Genomic DNA, 18,770 nt, shown 5'->3' on the forward strand with positions numbered 1-18,770 from the left:
GTTCCATTACCCCCAACCCCCGTACTAAGTTGCCGGATCCACCCCCCCCCCACCCATCTGCGTTCAGGGACCACACACACCACACACCACACACACACACACACACCACACACACACCACACACACACACACACACACCACACACACACACACACACACACACACACACACACACACACACACACACACACGAAGAAAACAGTCATATAGTGTCAATGTTTAATGTCACATTTACATAAGTTAAATAAAACCTAAACATATAATACATTGTTTTCCAATTTTCCCTGAGAATTTAAGCGCGAGGCGATCGCACAGTGCGAAAAATAATTCAGACCGAAGTATCGGAGAATGTAAGTACACAATTTAACGACACTCTTTCTACCACACCACCCCTATGCTGGCCTGAGTGTGTTGATTCTGTGAGTGGTTCTTTTGTGTATCTGAATGTGTGCGTGTGTGAGCGCGTGTCATCATGACTTCATGAGGAACCTGTAATGGTTTCCCTCGACTCTGACCTTTACTCGGTGGACATGTTAGAGGCTACAGAAAGATTTCAGCAAAGCAATATGATCATAATTCATCATAATAATTTAAAATAAGTGAGGGTGGCTTGATAAAGTACATGTGTGCTTGATTCAGAGTTCACATCTGCATAGCCTCCCCCCTTACCCCCGTCACACCCCTCTTACGTACTTACTGTATGTTGTACGTCCGGGCACTTAAAAACATTACTTAGCATTGTGTAGCATCTCACCCTAGCTATCTGTGTTGTATACGGGGAATGGGTTAACCTAGTGATGCTTAGTGCTTGGCACTTGGTTCTATGAACCTCCTTACTGCACCGACAGAGATATATTGTTGCTTCCCCTTCTTCTCTGACAAAAGCAGGCTCCTTGGATAAAAGTGTCTGCCAAACACCCTCAATGTAAAATAAGTCCCTCCTGGTAAGAGTCTAAATGGCCGCTGGTTCCTCACCAGGGGGGGTCTTCTGGTACCAGGGGGGTCTTCTGGTATCTGGGGGGTCTTCTGGTACCAGGGGGGTCTTCTTGTACCTGGGGGGTCTTTTTGTATCTGGGGCGTCTCCTGGAACCAGGGGGGGGGGGGGTCTCCTAGTATCTGGGGGGTCTCCTGGTACCAGGGGGGGTCTTCTGGAACCGGGGTACCTCACACCATGGTACCCCTGGCCTGGCTGACGCTGTAGAGCTCGTCCTCGTTGACCCAGGCCTCCGGACTCCAGCTGTTTTCCAATTTGTCGGAGCTCTGCGTCACAAGCACAAACCGGTCAGCCAATAGGACCGCAGTCACCTTAGCAGCAGCAGCTACTGCCAGTGTGCTGGACGGGCTGTTTGAAACAGGGCTCTGACTACCTTTATATGGCCTTTCTTCATCTCTGTGTTGACGTAGCCGATGAAGTCAATCAGGGTGTAGGTCCTGGACACACACACACATCGCAAAGGTCAAAGGTCATCAACAATCCAACACAACACACAGGATCTCTAGATTACGGTTAGGGAGAGTGTGAAGGGTGAGGATTAGAGCGAGTGAGGACTAGGATTAGAGAGTGAGGAGTGAGGACTAGGATTAGAGAGAGTGAGGACTAGGATTAGAGAGAGTGAGGACTAGGATTAGAGAGAGTGAGGACTAGGATTAGAGAGAGTGAGGACTAGGATTAGAGAGTGGGAGTGAGGACTAGGATTAGAGAGAGTGACTAGGATTAGAGAGACTGAGGAGTGAGGACTAGGATTAGAGAGAGTGAGGAGTGAGGACTAGGATTAGAGAGAGTGAGGACTAGGATTAGAGAAACTGAGAAGTGAGGACTAGGATTAGAGAGAGTGAGGAGTGAGGACTAGAGAGAGTGAGGACTAGGACTAGAGAGTGTGAGGGGTGAGGACTAGGATTAGAGATTGAGGGGTGAGGACTAGAGAGTGTGAGGGTCGAGGATTAGAGAGATTGAGGGGTGAGACAGAGTGAAGGGTGAGACAGAGTGAGAGGGTGAGACAGAGTGGGGGCGGGGGAGGTCTCACCGGTGGAACAGCATGGTGAGGAACTGCAGCACGACGAGCACGAAGGTGAAGAGGAACATGAAGGTGACGGGCTCCACCAGGATGTAGTCTCCGGTGAAGGTCAGGCTGTTGTCGTACTTGGGTATGCGGATGCTGAGTGTGCCCTTCAGCAGCTGCAGGGTGAAGGTCGCCACCAGGCACAGCAGGTTGGCGAAGAAGTAGATGAAGGTGGCCTGGGCGCACACACACACACATCATCATCATCATCGTGTCACACACACACCCATCAATACACACACATCATCAGCAGCATCATCAACACAGATCATCACATAGCCACACGCACACAAACACATCATCATCGTCATCAGTCACTAAACGCATAGACAGCCACACGCACACAAACACATCATCATCGTCATCAATCACTAAACGCATAGACATCCTCATCATCATCCACACACATCATCACCAACCCACACACACATACACACATCATCATGCCGTCACACACACACACACACACACACACACAGGGCCCTCACCATGTTCCTTAGCTCTCTCAGACTCTTGATGGTCTCCCTCTTCTCGTCATCTGGGAATGGTTTCAGGTACCTCTCTGTCAGATCGTTCCAGAACTGGGTCTCGGGCTTCAGAGGAGAAGAGAACATCGTCTGATTATCAGCCTCTTCCACACTAACCTAGGGCCCCACATACAGCCATCTGGTCCAACCACCAGCGACATCACTGAGATGGGCATGGGATCTCAGATGATGTGTTCGGTATATTCCTATGATGTCCTACTGTGTTACAGAGAAAAAGAGAAAAGAGAGCGAGAGAGAGAGAGAGAGCGAGCGAGCGAGAGAGAGCGAGCGAGAGCGAGAGCGAGCGAGAGCGAGAGAGAGAGAGAGCGAGAGAGAGAGGAGAGAGAGAGAGAGAGCGAGAGCGAGAGAGAGAGAGAGAGGAACAAGCTACCATTGAACAACCCTCTTACCTTGTCGGCGAACGGTAGACAGAGGGCTCCCTCTTCTGAAAGAGAAGAACAACAACACTCAGCAAGAAGTACAGACACACAGCACACACACCAGTGTACAGAGTGTTACAGACACACAGCACACACACAAGTGTACACAGTGTTGCAGACACACAGTACACACACCAGTTTACACAGTGTTACAAACACACTCACACACCAGTGTACAGAGGGTCTAGCTAAACCTGTAGCCTAGCAGCTCATCGTGTAGCCTAGCAGCTAAACCTGTAGCCTAGCAGCTAAACCTGTAGGCTAGCAGATAAACCTGTAGCCTAGCAGCTAAACCTGTAGGCTAGCAGCTCAACGTGTATCTCCAGCAGCCAAACCGGTAGGCTAGCAGCTAAACCTGTAGCCTAGCAGATAAACCTGTAGCCTAGCAGCTAAACCTGTAGGCTAGCAGATAAACCTGTAGCCTAGCAGCTAAACCTGTAGGCTAGCAGCTAAACCTGTAGCCTACGAGCTAAACCTGTAGCCTAGCAGCTAAACCTGTAGCCTAGCAGCTAAACCTGTAGGCTAGCAGATAAACCTGTAGGCTAGCAGATAAACCTGTAGCCTAGCAGCTAAAACTGTAGGCTAGCAGATAAACCTGTAGGCTAGCAGATAAACCTGTAGCCTAGCAGCTAAACCTGTAGCCTAGCAGATAAACCTGTAGCCTACCAGCTAAACCTTTAGGCTAGTAGATAAACCTGTAGCCTAGCAGATAAACCTGTAGGCTACCAGATAAACCTGTAGGCTAGCAGCTGGAGCTCTAACCTTGCAGCTCAACGTGTAACTCTAGCAGCTGGAGCTCTAGCCTCGCAGTCTCTGTGCTTCCACCGCGGTACCGACCTCTTTAGTGAACTCTGGGGGCTCGTCTGCACTCCCACACTGCTGTTCTCAGGTCGGCGCTCCACGATGGTGTTCTGGGGTCCAGCCCCCACGATGGTGTTCTGGGGTCCAGCCCCCACAACGGTGTTCTGGGGTCCAGCCCCCACAACGGTGTTCTGGGGTCCAGCCCCCACAACGGTGTTCTGGGGTCCAGCCCCCACGATGGTGTTCTGGGGTCCAGCCCACACGACGGTGTTCTGGGGTCCAGTCCCCACGATGGTGTTCTGGGGTCCTGGCTCCACCATGGTTGCCATGGGTTCGCCCCCAGTGGCAGCGATGACGGGCAGGTCTGAGTCGCACTGCCCGACCTGGGTGTAGCCGGAGCACTCCCTCAGACAGGGGCAGCGGCAGCACCTGGCCTGCTGGTAGAGCTGCCTCATGGTGTTCCTCGCTGCAAGAGAACGTCGGTCCGGTTTATTCAACCCCGAGCGGCTCCAGAATGAACACGATAGCTAGCGTTATCTAGAGACACATTTCTGCTGGCATTGGAGTCAACAACCTTTCTTGCTGCTAGCCTCAGAAAACAAGGCGCCTTTCTTGCTGATATCTGCAGAGATACAGCGTTGGGGCTGAAGCCATCGGTCTTGGGCTGGAGACGTAGATAAAGCTAGCTCTTGTTGTTAGCTTCAGAGTTATAATCATTCTTTCTTGGTGCCAGTATCAGAGCCTGAGCCTTCTGCCTGGCTGCTGGTATGGGAGCTACTGCTACTTTCAACGATGCTAGCATCAGGGCTTCCTCTATGCTAGCTCTCTTGCCGCAACAGTGGCGCTGCAGTTCCATGTCTTGGTGCTACCGTCGGGGCTAAAGCTGTCATAGCTCTTGTTGTTAGCTTCAGAGCTACTCCCAACAATACTTGCATCAGATCTAGCTTTCTCTGTGCTAACGGTCCCTAATGGCGCTGAAGCTACATGTCTTGGTGCTACCGTCGGGGCTAGAGCTGTCCGTCGTGGTGCTAGCACCCGAGATAAAGCTCTTGCTGTTAGCTTCAGAGCTACTTCCAACAATGCTAGCATCAGAGCTATCTTTCTCCGTGCTAGCGGTCACTAAAGGCGCTGAGGCTACCTGACTCCATCTTGTTGCGTGGCGGAGGGGGCACGGCTGCGCCGGCGGCGGCCGCGCCCTCGCCCTCGCGGGTTCCCCAGGAGATGTTGTTCATGTTGACGATGGAGTAGATGGAGAGCAGCAGGTAGGCCGAGGGGATGGCCAGTATGTAGAGCAGGCCGTACACGATGAGGTGCGCCTCCTGGGGGTGGAGCAGCGCCGCCACCACGTACACCATCACGAAGGTCACGAAGGAGATGGCCAGCGGCGAGAAGACGGTGTTGTCCGTCACCAGAATGCCTGGAGCACACAGCACGTAGGTTACTGGGTACGTCACGATAGATATACAGCACGTAGGTTACTGGGTATATCACGATAGATATACAGCACGTAGGTCACTGGGTATATCACGATAGATATACAGCACGTAGGTTACTGGGTACGTCACGATAGATACACAGCACGTAGGTTACTGGGTATGTCACGATATATATACAGCATATATCATATGGATTAAATGTAAACATAATACCGCATATAGATTACAATATATACATAATATATTAGAATGTATACACAATACATCGTATTATGGCGTGAGGGTACTGAGGTGGGCGGTTTGTGTGTGCGGGGGGGGGGGGGTACGTACTGATGATGGTCAGCATGGTGACCATCATGATGAAGGCGTAGAGCACGCTGAGCACGGCCGCCAGCGTCACTTGGGTGTCGGCCTTCAGGTAGAAGCACAGCCCCAGGTAGATGGAGGGGGGGATGGTGGATAGGATCAGGGCCCAGTTGGGGTCGATGGCCACACACACACACAGACACACAGACACACAGACACACACACACACACACACACACGCTCACAAACAGACACGCACGCACACACATGGCCTACCGGTGACCATGAGGCAGATGGTGGCCGGGATGAGGATGCCGCTCCCTACGATGAACATCTCGTACAGCAGGTAGGGCCGGGAGATGGAGCGGTTCTTACGGGCCAGCCGGATGCTGCCGCCCAGCAGGTCGATGCTGTTGGCCAGGGTGGAGGGGGGTCCAGCGCTGCACCGGGAGGGGGGAGCATTAATACAGGGGCCCCTCGGACCACATAGCGCTCCCTGCCCGACGGGCTCCGTCAGCACCTCGACCTAGACTCGTTGACTTTGTCGCCCCCTGCTGGCGATGCTTTGTAGTACACCATTTGTCTGTGTCCCGCCTTTTTTGTGCTTTGCTCACCTGTTCCTCACTGTTTGTACCCTGTGTTGTAACTGACTGTTTGTACCCTGTGTTGTTACCGACTGTTTGTACCCTGTGTTGTTACCGACTGTTTGTACCCTGTGTTGTTACTGACTGTTTGTACCCTGTGTTGTTACTGACTGTTTTTACCCTGTGTCGTTACTGAGTGTTTTTACCGTGTGTCGTTGCGGACTGTTTTTACCGTGTGTTGTTGCGGACTGTTTGTACCCCGTGTCGTTACTAACTGTTTCAACCCTGTGTCGTTGCTGACTGTCTAAGAATGATGATGATACTTCTCCAATAAGATGTCATAAAAGTGATTCTGATTCTTCCGCGCTCACAACCACGCTGCCTCATACTGAGCATAAACACTCACTGTACCGCTGGATAATAATACTTATAATAATAATACATTCGATTTATAAAGCGCTTTTCTAAATACTTAGACGCTTTATAGAGTGAACAGAAAACGGAAATAATTTAATAAGAACTGTGGTAGAAATTAACCTTACATTCTATGTTAAAGTATGATTATTATTAGGCCTACATATCATATAGATACTTTAATAGTGGAAAACAGCTGATCACCTTTAGCCTAGATGTTATTTGCCATGTGGCACCAGTGAGTGAGTCCAGTCCATTCCCATTGACGTGTCACACCAGTAAGAGAGTCCAGTCTACTCCCATTGTGATGTACTCTCTGAAGACAATGCTTACATTCACACGTGTGCATCATCTCTGTTTGTATAAGGATAATATATGTTCTAAGGTCACATTGGGATCCAGAAGACATGAGAATATGCTGACATCCACACAGTATGACCCAGAAAAACATTCTATGCACATCAATATTTGATGAAAGTCCAACTTTGTATTGTGTAAAGGATTGGGGATATAAGGAGCTGTCCGGGATTCATTCAGCAGTGTGTATTCGCGAATACCATTCGGCTTTGTTGTCTCTCGTTTGCGGGTGGCAATAAACTCTCCATCTATACTAGACCTGGACTCCCCGATTCCTCTTTGCTTATAGCTAGTTGAAGTGAATTAGATAAGTTGTTATTAGAAATCCCACCACAGAACGTATGTTAGTAAAAAGATACGACAGGAGGAGGTGGAAGAGGATGAAGGAGGTGGAAGAGGAGGAGGAGGAGAAGGAGGTGGAGGGGGGGGTGGAGGAGGCTGAGGAGGAGAAGGAGAAGAGGAGGAGGAGGAGGAAGTGCAGCAGGAGGTGGAGAAGGAGGAGGTGCAGCACCTGGTTGTAGAACTCCTTGAAGCCCTCGGGGGCGTTGGTGTAGGCGTCGGAGGCGGCGTTGTACTCCACCCTCCAGCCCTGCTGCAGCATCAGGGTGCACAGCCAGCGGTCCTCTCCTGAAGGGGGTGGGGGGGGGTCTGTTAGACTGTCCGTCTGTCTGTTAGACTGTCCGTCTGTCTGTCTGTCTGTCTGTCTGTCTGTCTGACTGTCTGTCTGACTGTCTGTTAGACTGTCTGTCTGTTAGACTGTCTGTCTGTCTGTCTGTCTGTCTGTTAGATTGTCTGTCTGTCTGTTAGATTGTCTGTCTGTCTGTCTGTTAGATCAGTGTTTCCCACACTGTTTTTCTGTCGACCAATTTTTTTTTATATAACAAACCATCGCGACCCAATTCACAACAGGCCTTATCTACAAAATCGTGAGAAGAACTAATTTGTGCATAAATGAACATCCCTGAACGTTTTTACTGCCAATTCCGCATCCCCTCATGTATTGACTTAAACCAGCCATTTCGAAGAGTGAATCACCACTTTGTTTTATGCACTTGTTATTGAAATGAATGAGACCAAATGAATGCATTTAGGCGGAATTAACGTTTCCTTGTTTTGGCTCATCTCATTGTTTCATTTCCTCGCATCAGTTTTACCGGGGCTGCAGAGGACGCAGCCCAGCACGTGCTCCGCCGTCTTGTGCAGCCAATGGGTCAGCGCGTACTCAAACTTCTGGTACCACACGATGGGGCCTGTCGCACAGAGGTCACCCAGGGGTAACACAGAGGTCACCCAGGGGTCACACAGAGGTCACACAGGGGTCACACAGGGGTCACACAGGGTCACGCACAGGGGTCACACAGGAGTCACACAGGAGTCACACAGGAGTCACACAGGGGTCACCCAGGGGTCACACAGAGGTCAGAAGCAGGGGCCGGGGGCCAACATTGCAAATTGCAAAATTGCATCAAAAAGCGCATCAAGAACACGCCGTGGACCGTGACAGAGGCGGAGACGCTCCTGTGTGTTGCCCTGTCTGTTGATGTGTCTCGTGGATAAGGATGCACATTTTCGGCCATGCGTGGCGTGCGACCCGCCCACATTGAAGAGGTACTTTCTAGATTGAAACACGGCGTGCCTGGAGCCAAACCGAGGCTTGAGCTAGTTCTGTCATGTACAAGGGAGGAACTAATAATTAAGTTCTAATTCCTCAATGACTAAAGCGATCATCGCTATTGAAGCATGACAAATCCTTTGTTCACCGACTAATTCAAGTTTAACAAACTGTGATCATTCAACACTCCGGTGTGAAGTTAAATAACTTGATTTGTGTAATTGATTTGTGTAATTGTTCTGAACAAAGTGTAGCTCTATGATTTATATGACTGCCTCTCGGTTGGGCAAACTGTTTCTTAGCGGGCGCCTGCCAACTCGCCCTCTCCTCCCCCTCTCCTCCCCCTCTCCTCGCCCACAAGAGTCCTCGCCCACTCCCTCGCCCACGTAGTCCTCGCCCACTCCTCGCCCACTCCTCGCCCACTACTCGCCCACTCCTCTCTCCCTCTCTTCGCCCACACCTCCCCCACTCCTCCCCCAACCAGAACCCTCACTAGTGATCTGTCCATGTCCAAAGCTGACACAGAGATCACCGGGGGACACCGGCGGTCACGATGGTTTTTCCTGTACGTGCATCAAAGCACCGGCCCACTAATGATCTCTAATTAGTCCTCCTCACCGGCGTGCTGTAGGGCCCGGGACGTCCGAGGAGCCGACCTCTGACCTCTGAGGGGCCGACAAGTGAGTGTCGTGAGCGACCGTCCTCTTACAGTACCGATGGGACTCTGTCCCCATCAGAGGGAACCCCGGGGGTGCACCTGTGACTGTAGGGTGAACCCGGGGGTGCACCTGTGACTAGGGTGAACCCGGGGGTGTACCTGTGACTAGGGTGAACCCGGGGGTGTACCTGTGACTAGGGTGAACCCGGGGGTGTACCTGTGACTAGGGTGAACCCGGGGGTGTACCTGTGACTAGGGTGAACCCGGGGGTGTACCTGTGACTAGGGTGAACCCGGGGGTGTACCTGTGCCAATAGGGTGGATCCGGCCGCAGGCGGCCCCCACAGCGGGGTACTGCTTCAGCCGGTCGATCAGAAGCATCACGGCCGGCGGATGGAAGTCGGTGTCGCCGTCCAGGGCCAGGATGTACGTGTTCTTCCTCTCCCTCTGCAGCAGCAGCACACAGGAGCACACACACACACACACACACACACACACACACACACACACACACACACACACACACACGTTACAGCGCGCAGAGTGGGAGCGTACATTACCGGGTGCATGTGAACGGACATAAGAGTGTGCACGTTAGAGTGCATGTTAGCGCGCATGTGAGCGTACATAAGAGTGTGCACGTTAGAGTGCATGTGAGCGTAAATAAGAGTGTGCATGTGAGTGTGCATGTGAGCGTACACAAGAGTGCGCATGTGAGATTAAATCAGTGTGTGCACGTTAGACTGCGTGCCCGTGAGGCCCACCTCCTTCTCCCTCTCGATTTGGGCCTGGTCCTGGCCCTCTCCGTTCAGCCACCTCTGGTAGAAGCGCGTGTCCAGCCTCCAGCCCAACAGGTAGTACATGTACATGATCTGGGGAGACCAGCCTGGTTACAGCCTCACACAAGCCTGGTTACAGCTCACACAGAAGACACTTCCTCAGGTGTCAAGGGAATCCTTCCAGACGGGGGGAGGGTCCGTACCTGGGACCACCTCTTCTTGTGGCGGATCAGGCTCTTGTCCTTGAGGTGGACCACCAGTAGGTTACCGCACGGCAGAGTCACCTTCAGACGCCCTCCGTAGGGGGTCCGGAGCAGCATCTGGTCCCCGATCGGCACAGGGCCCAGGAACGGGTTCTGCTCGTCCTCCTGGAACAGGCTGGGGGAAAACGCACGGCACTGGTTTAGCCTTAGCTTAGGCTTGGTTTAGGCTTAGTTTAGGCTTATCTTAGGCTTAGTTTAGGGCTAGGTTAGGCTTAGTTTAGGCTTCGTTTAGGCTTAGTTTAGGATTATTTTAGGGCTAGGTTATCTTAGTTTAGGTTTATTTCAGACTTCGTTTAGGCTTAGTTTAAGATTATCTTAGGTTTAGTGTAGGCTTAGCTTAGGTTTAGTTTTGGTTTGGCTTAGGTTTAGGCTTAGGTTTAGTTTAGGCTTAGCTTTAGTTTGGTTCGTTTTTATTCAGCTGGAGCGGAGCTGTCCCCTCAGTTGATCCGCAGTAAGGCGTTTGAACGTCTCCCCTTCAATCTCAACAGTCCAGTTAACAGTGAGTATCTAAAGTCCTACTATGAGGTCTTTCTCTCCATATGGGGGCGTGTGGAAGCGACTCACCTATAGACCTTCTGGATCACCTGGACCATATCCTCCACATACTGGTTGGCGTGTCGCTCGCCGCTGACCGGGACGGTCCGGAAGGCGTCGTCGAAGAAGATGTGGGCCTCGGTGGTGAGGTTGTTGACTTCCCGGTCATCGTGAGGCCTGAACTGGTCCCAGCTGTGTGAGGTTAGGGTTGGAGAGGGACGGTTAGGAACGAGCCGAGCTCTGGTGGGACGGGCTAGCTAGCTAGCTAGCTTGCCGGTTAGCGTTACAGGATGTGATATCGAAGGAATTGCGCTCACCGGAATATGGAGATGATGATCTTCTCCATCTCGCCGAAGGTCTCGTGCCACATGGTCGCACACATGTATAGTGTGAGCTTCTCCTCAGGCACCCTGGAGCACACAACACACTGTTAACACTGCTACTGTCTATCCCCACTGCTACAGTCTATCCCCACTGCTACTGTCTATCCCCACTGCTACAGTCTATCCCCACTGCTACAGTCTATCCCCACTGCTACAGTCTATCCCCACTGCTACAGTCTATCCCCACTGCTACAGTCTATCCCCACTGCTACTGTCTATCCCCACTGCTACTGTCTATCCCCACTGGTACTGTCTATCCCCACTGCTACAGTCTATCCCCACTGCTACAGTCTATCCCCACTGCTACAGTCTATCCGCACTGGTACTGTCTATCCCCACTGCTACTGTCTATCCCCACTGCTACTGTCTATCCCCACTGCTACAGTCTATCCCCACTGCTACTGTCTATCCCCACTGCTACTGTCTATCCCCACTGCTACTGTCTATCCCCACTGGTACTGTCTAGCCCCACTTGTACAGTCTATCCCCACTTGTACAGTCTATCCCCACTGCTACTGTCTATCCCCACTGGTGCAGGCTATCCCCACTGCGGCATTCTATCCCCAATGCTACTCTCTATCCCCACTGCTACTGCCTATCCCTACTCGTTCAGTCTATCCCCACTAGTACTGTCTATCCCCACTAGTACTGTCTATCCCCACTGCTACTGTCTATCCCCACTGCTACTGTCTATCCCCACTTTCACTGTCTATCCCCACTGGTGCAGGCTATCCCTACTGCTACTGTCTATCCCACATGCTACTCTCTATCCCCACTGGTGCAGGCTATCCCTACTGCTACTGTCTATCCCCACTGGTACAGTCTATCCCCAATGCTACTGTCTATCCCCACTGCTACTGTCTATCCCCACTGCTACTGTCCATCCCCACTGCTACTGTCCATCCCCACCTTCCTTCTCCTACTGCCTACCCCTCACCTACTGCCTACCCCCCTCCCACTGTCCACCCCCCCTCCCGCTGCCCACCCCTCCCCACTCACGGCGTGCGTTTCGGCGGCGGGTGCATGTTGAAGCGTGTGTTGAGGAGCAGCCCCTGCTCTAGCCACGCCCCCTCGTACATGCGTCTGACGAACAGCTGCTTGGTGGTCTGGATGCGCTGCAGCCGCAGGGCCCACGTGTGGGCGGTGGCCAGCAGGAAGCCCACCCACCAGCACACGGCCGCGCCTGGACAGAGGGCGGGGTTAGCCGGAACCCGGGTCTCAGACGATTGGCTGTCGGATCACCTGATCTCACGGCTTCTTTTGGCGTTTATTTAAAGATCCCATGCCATGCTATTTATGGATGCTTTAATATAGGCATTAGTGGGCCACAAACACAGTATTCAAAGACGTCCCCGAAATTCAGCCGTGGTGCAGAGTTACAGCCACTCCGAACCTGTCGCACATTGAGCTTCCCCCAAACGCGCTGTTTCGGTGGGGCGTGTCAAGGCAGGTCAAGGAGGGGGGTGGGGGTGTGGCCCTGAGCAGCTTGTAGCCACAGTACAATGCGCTCTGGTTACGGTGGGCGTGTCAAGGCAGGTCAAGGAGGGGGGTGTGGCCCTGAGCAGCTTGTAGCCACAGTACCATGCGCTCTGGTTACGGTGGGCGTGTCAAGGCAGGTCAAGGAGGGGGTGGGGGTGTGGCCCTGAGCAGCTTGTAGCCACAGTACAATGCGCTCTGGTTACGGTGGTCGTGTCAAGGCAGGTCAAGGAGGGGGGTGGGGTGTGGCCCTGAGCAGCTTGTAGCCACAGTACCATGCGCTCTGTTTACGGTGGATGTATCGCAATGGCTCGTAGAAACCCATATTATACATAGATATCTATATAATATAATATATAATGTATATGTGACCGTGGCAAGAATTTGTTAGATGTCGACAACGCCACCTAGGGGAGGGGATACCCCAGGACCAGAACTGTGCTAGCTAACACGTGCTATAGCCACCCCCGAGACGCTACAAAAGCTTTAGGCAATACAAGTTCGTACAATCTGGGCCAGAGACTTGAATTCAAATGAATATAATTTATTAGAACTACTGGATACTAATTACACACAAGATGTACACAATAAATGTAGCAGACTGGACGAATAAACTAAATGAAAAGAAATGAAAAGAACCGACAAATTAAACAAACAAAGCATAAAGCAGCATTGCAGGTCAAGCAGAGAAGATGGGCAGCACACCACTGCGTAGCATTACCTATAAAGCAAAGAAAATAGAATGCGCATGCAGGTCAGCAGAGCCAGGAGACGCACAACACTGCATAACCACATTAGCACATACAGTCAACAGCATGCCATGCAGGGCAGGCAGGGCAGACTGGCAGCACACCACTGCGTAGCTGAATACAATAAAACAAAGAAAACATTAGAATGCGCATGCAGGTCAAGCAGAGCCAGGAGACGCACAACACTGGACAACCACGTAGCACAAACAGTAAGCGGCATGTCATGCAGGGCAGACAGGACAGACGGGCAGCACACCACCGCTTAACTGAATAAACATAAAACAAAGAAAACAATTAAGTGCGCATGCAGGTCGTCATGCATGCGAGAGTTAATTTGTGGCGCAACAGAACAGCAGCCCTTCGGTGACGTCGGGGTAATTGGCCACGATCCACTTCAAGGCATGGGGCCGATGAATGCCTCCGTTGGAACCGCCGGTCATGGAGAGCGAAGTCGCAGCTCATCTACGGCTAACAGCACAACGGAGAAGGGTTAGCCTTTGGTTTACATACGTTGACTGACGAGAATAGTAAATTAATAGCAGCCTACCTCCAGGTGATCCCAAACCAGCACCTAATTAGCAAGCAACCAACTTCCAGCCTACGCCACCGAGTAATGGACGCCCCGGAAGCAAAACAACGGGTAGGACATATCCCTCCCGATGACGTCCACCGACCTTATATTAAAATAAAGTCCGCCCCCCTAATCAGGATGGCTATGGCTCGCCCAATCATACTCCGAGACCAGCCAGAGGTATAGCTCAACCTGCCACATATATTATCACCTGGCCCTGAGCAGCCCACGGTACCATGCGCTCTGTTTACGGTGGATGTATCGCAATGGCTCTTAGAAACCCATATTATACATAGATATCTATATCATATAATCTATAATATATATTATCACCTGGCCCTGAGCAGCTTGTAGCCACGGTACCATGCGCTCTGTTTACGGTGGATGTATCGCAATGGCTCTTAGAAACCCATTTAATACATAGATATCTATATCATAATATATATTATCACGGCCAAAAGCTGTGTGAGCCTCCAGACGATAGGCTATTATGAATCTCAAACGACCGGTGTGATAACACGTCTGTTGTGTATTCAGTCGTATTATGTGCTGTTCCTGTTACTCCACTACACCACCGGATGGCGCACTTACCTAGTGTTGTACTGAAACTGTGTAATGTGACGTTGCGTGAGTTGAAGAAGAATACAATGATACTCGTTGAATGAGTCTACCGTGCCCGTCTCGTTCTTTCTTTATTATATTAACAAGTACAGGTTAATATAGAACAAATTGGCGACGAGGATGATGAATACCGTTCCTCTACCGGCGTTATTTCTGCCGGGTGCCGGACAACCTACAATTCCGTTCGACACCTGGGCTAAGATGTTGAGAACTATCTACTAGCCATACACGCAGAGGGGGACGACTGGCCAGACACGAGGTTACGTGCAATCCTCTTACATTGTCTGGGTACAGAGGGCCAGCGTGTGTTTTACACACTTGCAGACGCAGGTGCATCTTACAAAGAAGCAATGGATGCACTGCGTGTACACTTCGTTCCTGCAATAAACGTTGTGGTGGAACGTCACAAGTTCAGACGAAGGATTCAGAAAACGGAGGAGACCATCACGGAGTATGTTGCCGCTCTGCGCGAGCTAGCAACAACGTGCGGATTTGAAGGTAACCGAGACGAGATGATACGTGATCAGCTTATGAGCATGCGAGCTGTGCTAAAGTGCGCGACAGACTGTTGGTGCAAAGTGATGCAAACTTGACACTGGAGAAAACGTTGAAAATCGCAGTGCAAGTGGAATCCGCAATTGGATATGCGCGAACGCTGGGTCCAGAAGCGCGGGCTCCGGTTCAAGCGGTGACGGCGACGCCTAAAGTCCATTCAAAGGCAGAGGGATGAACCACCACCAGGCGGCGCCTACAAAGAGCACACCAAGACAGTCGCGCTGTTTTAGGTGTGGGTCATCTACCCATCTTGCCAATGCTTCTGACTGCCCTGCGCTGAAAATGACCTGCCGGAAATGCAATAAAATGGGACACTTTGCAAAGGTATGCAAGTCTTCTGAAAGACCAGCCAGAAATGTAAGTGTAGTTAGCGTGCTGGGAATTGATAAAAATAGTCCAGCTCAGAAAATAACGTGCGAAGTGACTATTAATGCAAAGTCAGCTTCTTGCCCAGTAGAGCTTGTGGTAGATACAGGTGCCGCTGTGTCTATCATTCCTGAACCTGTCTACAGAGAGCATTTCAGTAATGTGCCCCTGACTGAACCAAAAGTGAAGTTAGTGTCATACACAAAGTCAGATATCCCAGTACTAGGCTGTCTATCAGCTACAGTGCAGCATGCTAATGCTACAGCACCAGCCATATTATACGTGGTGGAAAAGGCAGGTACTGCTGTCTTGGGAATGGACTTACTCAGGGCACTTGGACTTTCCATTGTGGGAAATTCTGTGCTCTCACCTGCGGCTCCAGTGTCTGAGGTCGAACCTGGGCCAGTGACCGGTGTGAAACTGGGCTTAGCTAAGGACTTTCTCCACCGGGTGAAAGTGAAGGAGGGCAACGAAGCAGTACAGCCCGTTCAACAGAAACTGCGGAGACTTCCTCTCTCCGTGAGACAAGCCGTCTCCATGGAGCTCGAGAGACTGTTACAGATGGACGTAATAGAGAGGATTGATGCATCTCCATGGGTCTCACCCATCGTGGTCACGCGACCGAAGAAGGGTGCGGTGAGGGTGTGCGTGGACTTACGTGAGCCTGACAAGACGGTAGTGATGGACAGTTACCCGCTTCCTCATATGGAGGAATTGTTCTCCGAGATGTGTGGTGCTACGGTGTTTTCTACGATAGACCTCGCCAACGCTTACCATCAGATGCTCTTGGCAGAGGAGAGCCGAGACTTAACTGCATTCATAACGCATGATGGACTGTTCCGGTTCAAACGTGTACCATACGGACTGTGCTCAGCCCCAAGTGCGTTCTCCAAGATGATGTCGCTTGTACTGAAAGGCTGCAAAGGGGTCCAATTTACTTGGACGATGTCATAATATACGGAAAGGTCAAGGCAGCACATGACCTCAACTTACAGGAGGTGCTCGCAGCGATCAAGCGTGCTGGCCTCCAGCTAAACGAGGAAAAATGCCAATTCAACCAATCCAGCCTGCGGTTCCTTGGGCACACGATTTCTGCCCAGGGCCTACAGCCACTCACAGAGCACGTCAAAGCCATCACAGAGGCTCCGGCGCCGACAGAGGCTACAGCACTGCGCTCATTCCTGGGGCTCACAGCGTGGTACCAGAAGTTTGTGTACAACTATGCGTCGCTCGTGGAGCCCATGCGAGCATGTCTGCGTGAGGAAAAATTCCAGTGGACTTCAGCAGCTAAGAAGAGCTTCGAGGCTGTTAAGGATTGTATTGTGAACAGTCCAGCGCTGTCTGTCTTCGATCCCAGCCTTCCCACCTTCGTGTCTACAGACGCGTCAGACTATGGCTTGGGGGCGGTACTGACACAACTACACACAGATGGAACAGAGCGCACAGTTGCATGTGCCTCACGTACACTTAACCCTGCAGAACGCAAGTATTCTATCGTTGAAAAGGAGGCGTTAGCCTGTGTGTGGGCTGCCGAAAAATGGAGGACCTTCTTATGGGGTACCAGATTCACACTACGCACAGACCACCAGGCTTTGACCACACTGCTCGCAACAAAAGGTCTGGGCCGTGCCGGTATGCGCATTGCACGTTGGTCTGCGAGACTCTTGTGCTTCACGTACGACGTGGAGTACCGTCCTGGCTCACAAAATCAAGTTGCTGATTGTTTTTCCCGTCTACCCCTCCCAGCAGAAGAGGATACAGAGCCAGTAACAGAGCCAGAGCTTGTTGCTCTGTTGGACACAGAACTCAAAGCTCTCTCAGTAAACAAGTTTGTGGATGCATGTCAGGTGTGCCCTGAGCTCACAGCCCTTAGAACGCAGATACATAAGGGCTGGCCTAAGACAGCAAAAGCGCTACCGGATGAGCTCAAACCATATTTTGCCACAAGAGATGAACTCTCAACCCAAGATATGATCATCTACAGGGGCTCTCACCGACGACTTGTGCCAGTGGCCTTAAGGAAGCAGCTGGTGAGCTTGGCACATGAGACACATCAGGGGATCGTTCGCACTAAACAAATGCTGCGGGACTTATACTGGTGGCCTGGTATGGACATGTCTGTGGAGGAGGCTATCCGTGCATGTGGACCATGCCGGCTGAATGACAAAAGTGCCAAGACACATGCCGCTCCTCTCCAGCCCATTCCACTACCTGATGCTCCATGGCAGAAAGTGGGCATGGACATTGTGGGACCGTTCGAGTCAGCCAGCTGGGACTGTCGCTTTGCAGTGACGTTGGTTGACTACTACACAAAGTGGCCGGAGGTTGCTTTCACCTCTACCATCACAACGGCAGCAATCACTTCCTTTCTGTCTACCGTGTTTGCCCGGTTTGGAAACCCTACGGAACTAGTAAGCGACAACGGCACTCAGTTCACTTCCAGTGAGTTTGCTGAGTACCTTGAAGCAAGAGACATCAAACACAGGAAAGTGTCTCTCTACTATCCACAAGCAAACGGAGCTGTAGAACGCTGGAACCGCGTTCTAAAAGAGACATTGCTTTCTGCCGAACAGGAGAAAAAACCATGGAAGCCGTTCGTACAGGATTTTCTGCTCACTTACCGTGCTACCCCACATGGCACCACAGGAGTGTCACCACATGAGCTCATGTGCAACCGACCAATGCGTACCAAAGTAGACATTGGCCCTGCTCGCAAATCTGATCCACTGCCAGAGGACCAACTACGCAGTCGGGTCGCTGCCAAACAGCAGGCATCAAAGACATACACTGATGTGAAAAGGGGAGCACGTGTGCCAAAGATAAAAGAGGGAAGTTTAGTCAGAGTGAAGAAACCTTTCCATGTAAAAAAGGGACTGTCTAAGTTTCAGAGACCTGTCAGAGTGATGCGCAAAGCTGGTTCTAGTGCCTTCGTACTGGAAGATGGGCGAACATGGAATGCTACCCACCTATCTCTGGTCCCTGAGAGTGAAGTAGACAGGGATTCAGACTCAGAACCAGTGGCCTGCCCTGCCCCTGATCCTGTGCCGGAGTCGGCCCAGCAACCTGAGCCGCCCAAACAAGCAGTTGACCCTGGGGTCATGGACAGACCAGTGAGAGGGAGAAAGGAGCCTGCTTGGCTTCAGGAGTATGAACACTAATTGTTCTGAGGGACTGTGAGGTAAAAGAGAATGAGTTAAAATGTAAAAAAAAAAAAAAAAACACGGCTGTGAAAACGTAAGAAAATACTGTTGTTTACTAAAAAAAATATATATATATATT

General features: G+C 51.3%; 2 protein-coding genes across 2 annotated transcripts; both read right to left on the bottom strand.

Annotated features, from left to right (window-relative positions):
* Positions 1 to 217: 217 nt before the first annotated feature.
* On the bottom strand, positions 218 to 12,776 carry LOC130389791 (chitin synthase chs-1-like). The gene is made up of 16 exons (XM_056599730.1): positions 12,153 to 12,776; positions 11,088 to 11,180; positions 10,801 to 10,962; positions 10,177 to 10,351; positions 9,959 to 10,066; positions 9,500 to 9,641; positions 8,080 to 8,175; positions 7,432 to 7,552; positions 5,854 to 6,010; positions 5,595 to 5,676; positions 4,967 to 5,245; positions 3,861 to 4,294; positions 2,549 to 2,653; positions 2,025 to 2,236; positions 1,368 to 1,431; positions 218 to 1,260 (listed from the first exon to the last, which is right to left on the bottom strand). Exons 1-16 carry the CDS (start codon positions 12,230 to 12,232, stop codon positions 1,165 to 1,167), a joined length of 2,406 nt encoding a protein of 801 aa, XP_056455705.1. The 5' UTR covers positions 12,233 to 12,776; the 3' UTR covers positions 218 to 1,164.
* On the bottom strand, positions 2,159 to 5,899 carry LOC130389803 (uncharacterized). Its single transcript, XM_056599749.1, has 7 exons — positions 5,847 to 5,899; positions 5,595 to 5,676; positions 4,967 to 5,245; positions 3,865 to 4,294; positions 2,998 to 3,032; positions 2,549 to 2,653; positions 2,159 to 2,236 (listed from the first exon to the last, which is right to left on the bottom strand). The coding sequence occupies exons 2-6, from the start codon at positions 5,620 to 5,622 to the stop codon at positions 2,595 to 2,597; spliced, it is 831 nt and encodes a 276-aa protein (XP_056455724.1). The 5' UTR covers positions 5,623 to 5,676; positions 5,847 to 5,899; the 3' UTR covers positions 2,159 to 2,236; positions 2,549 to 2,594.
* Positions 12,777 to 18,770: the final 5,994 nt, after the last annotated feature.

Source organism: Gadus chalcogrammus, chromosome 9, assembly GCF_026213295.1.
Source record: "Gadus chalcogrammus isolate NIFS_2021 chromosome 9, NIFS_Gcha_1.0, whole genome shotgun sequence".
Classification (NCBI taxonomy): domain Eukaryota; kingdom Metazoa; phylum Chordata; class Actinopteri; order Gadiformes; family Gadidae; genus Gadus; species Gadus chalcogrammus.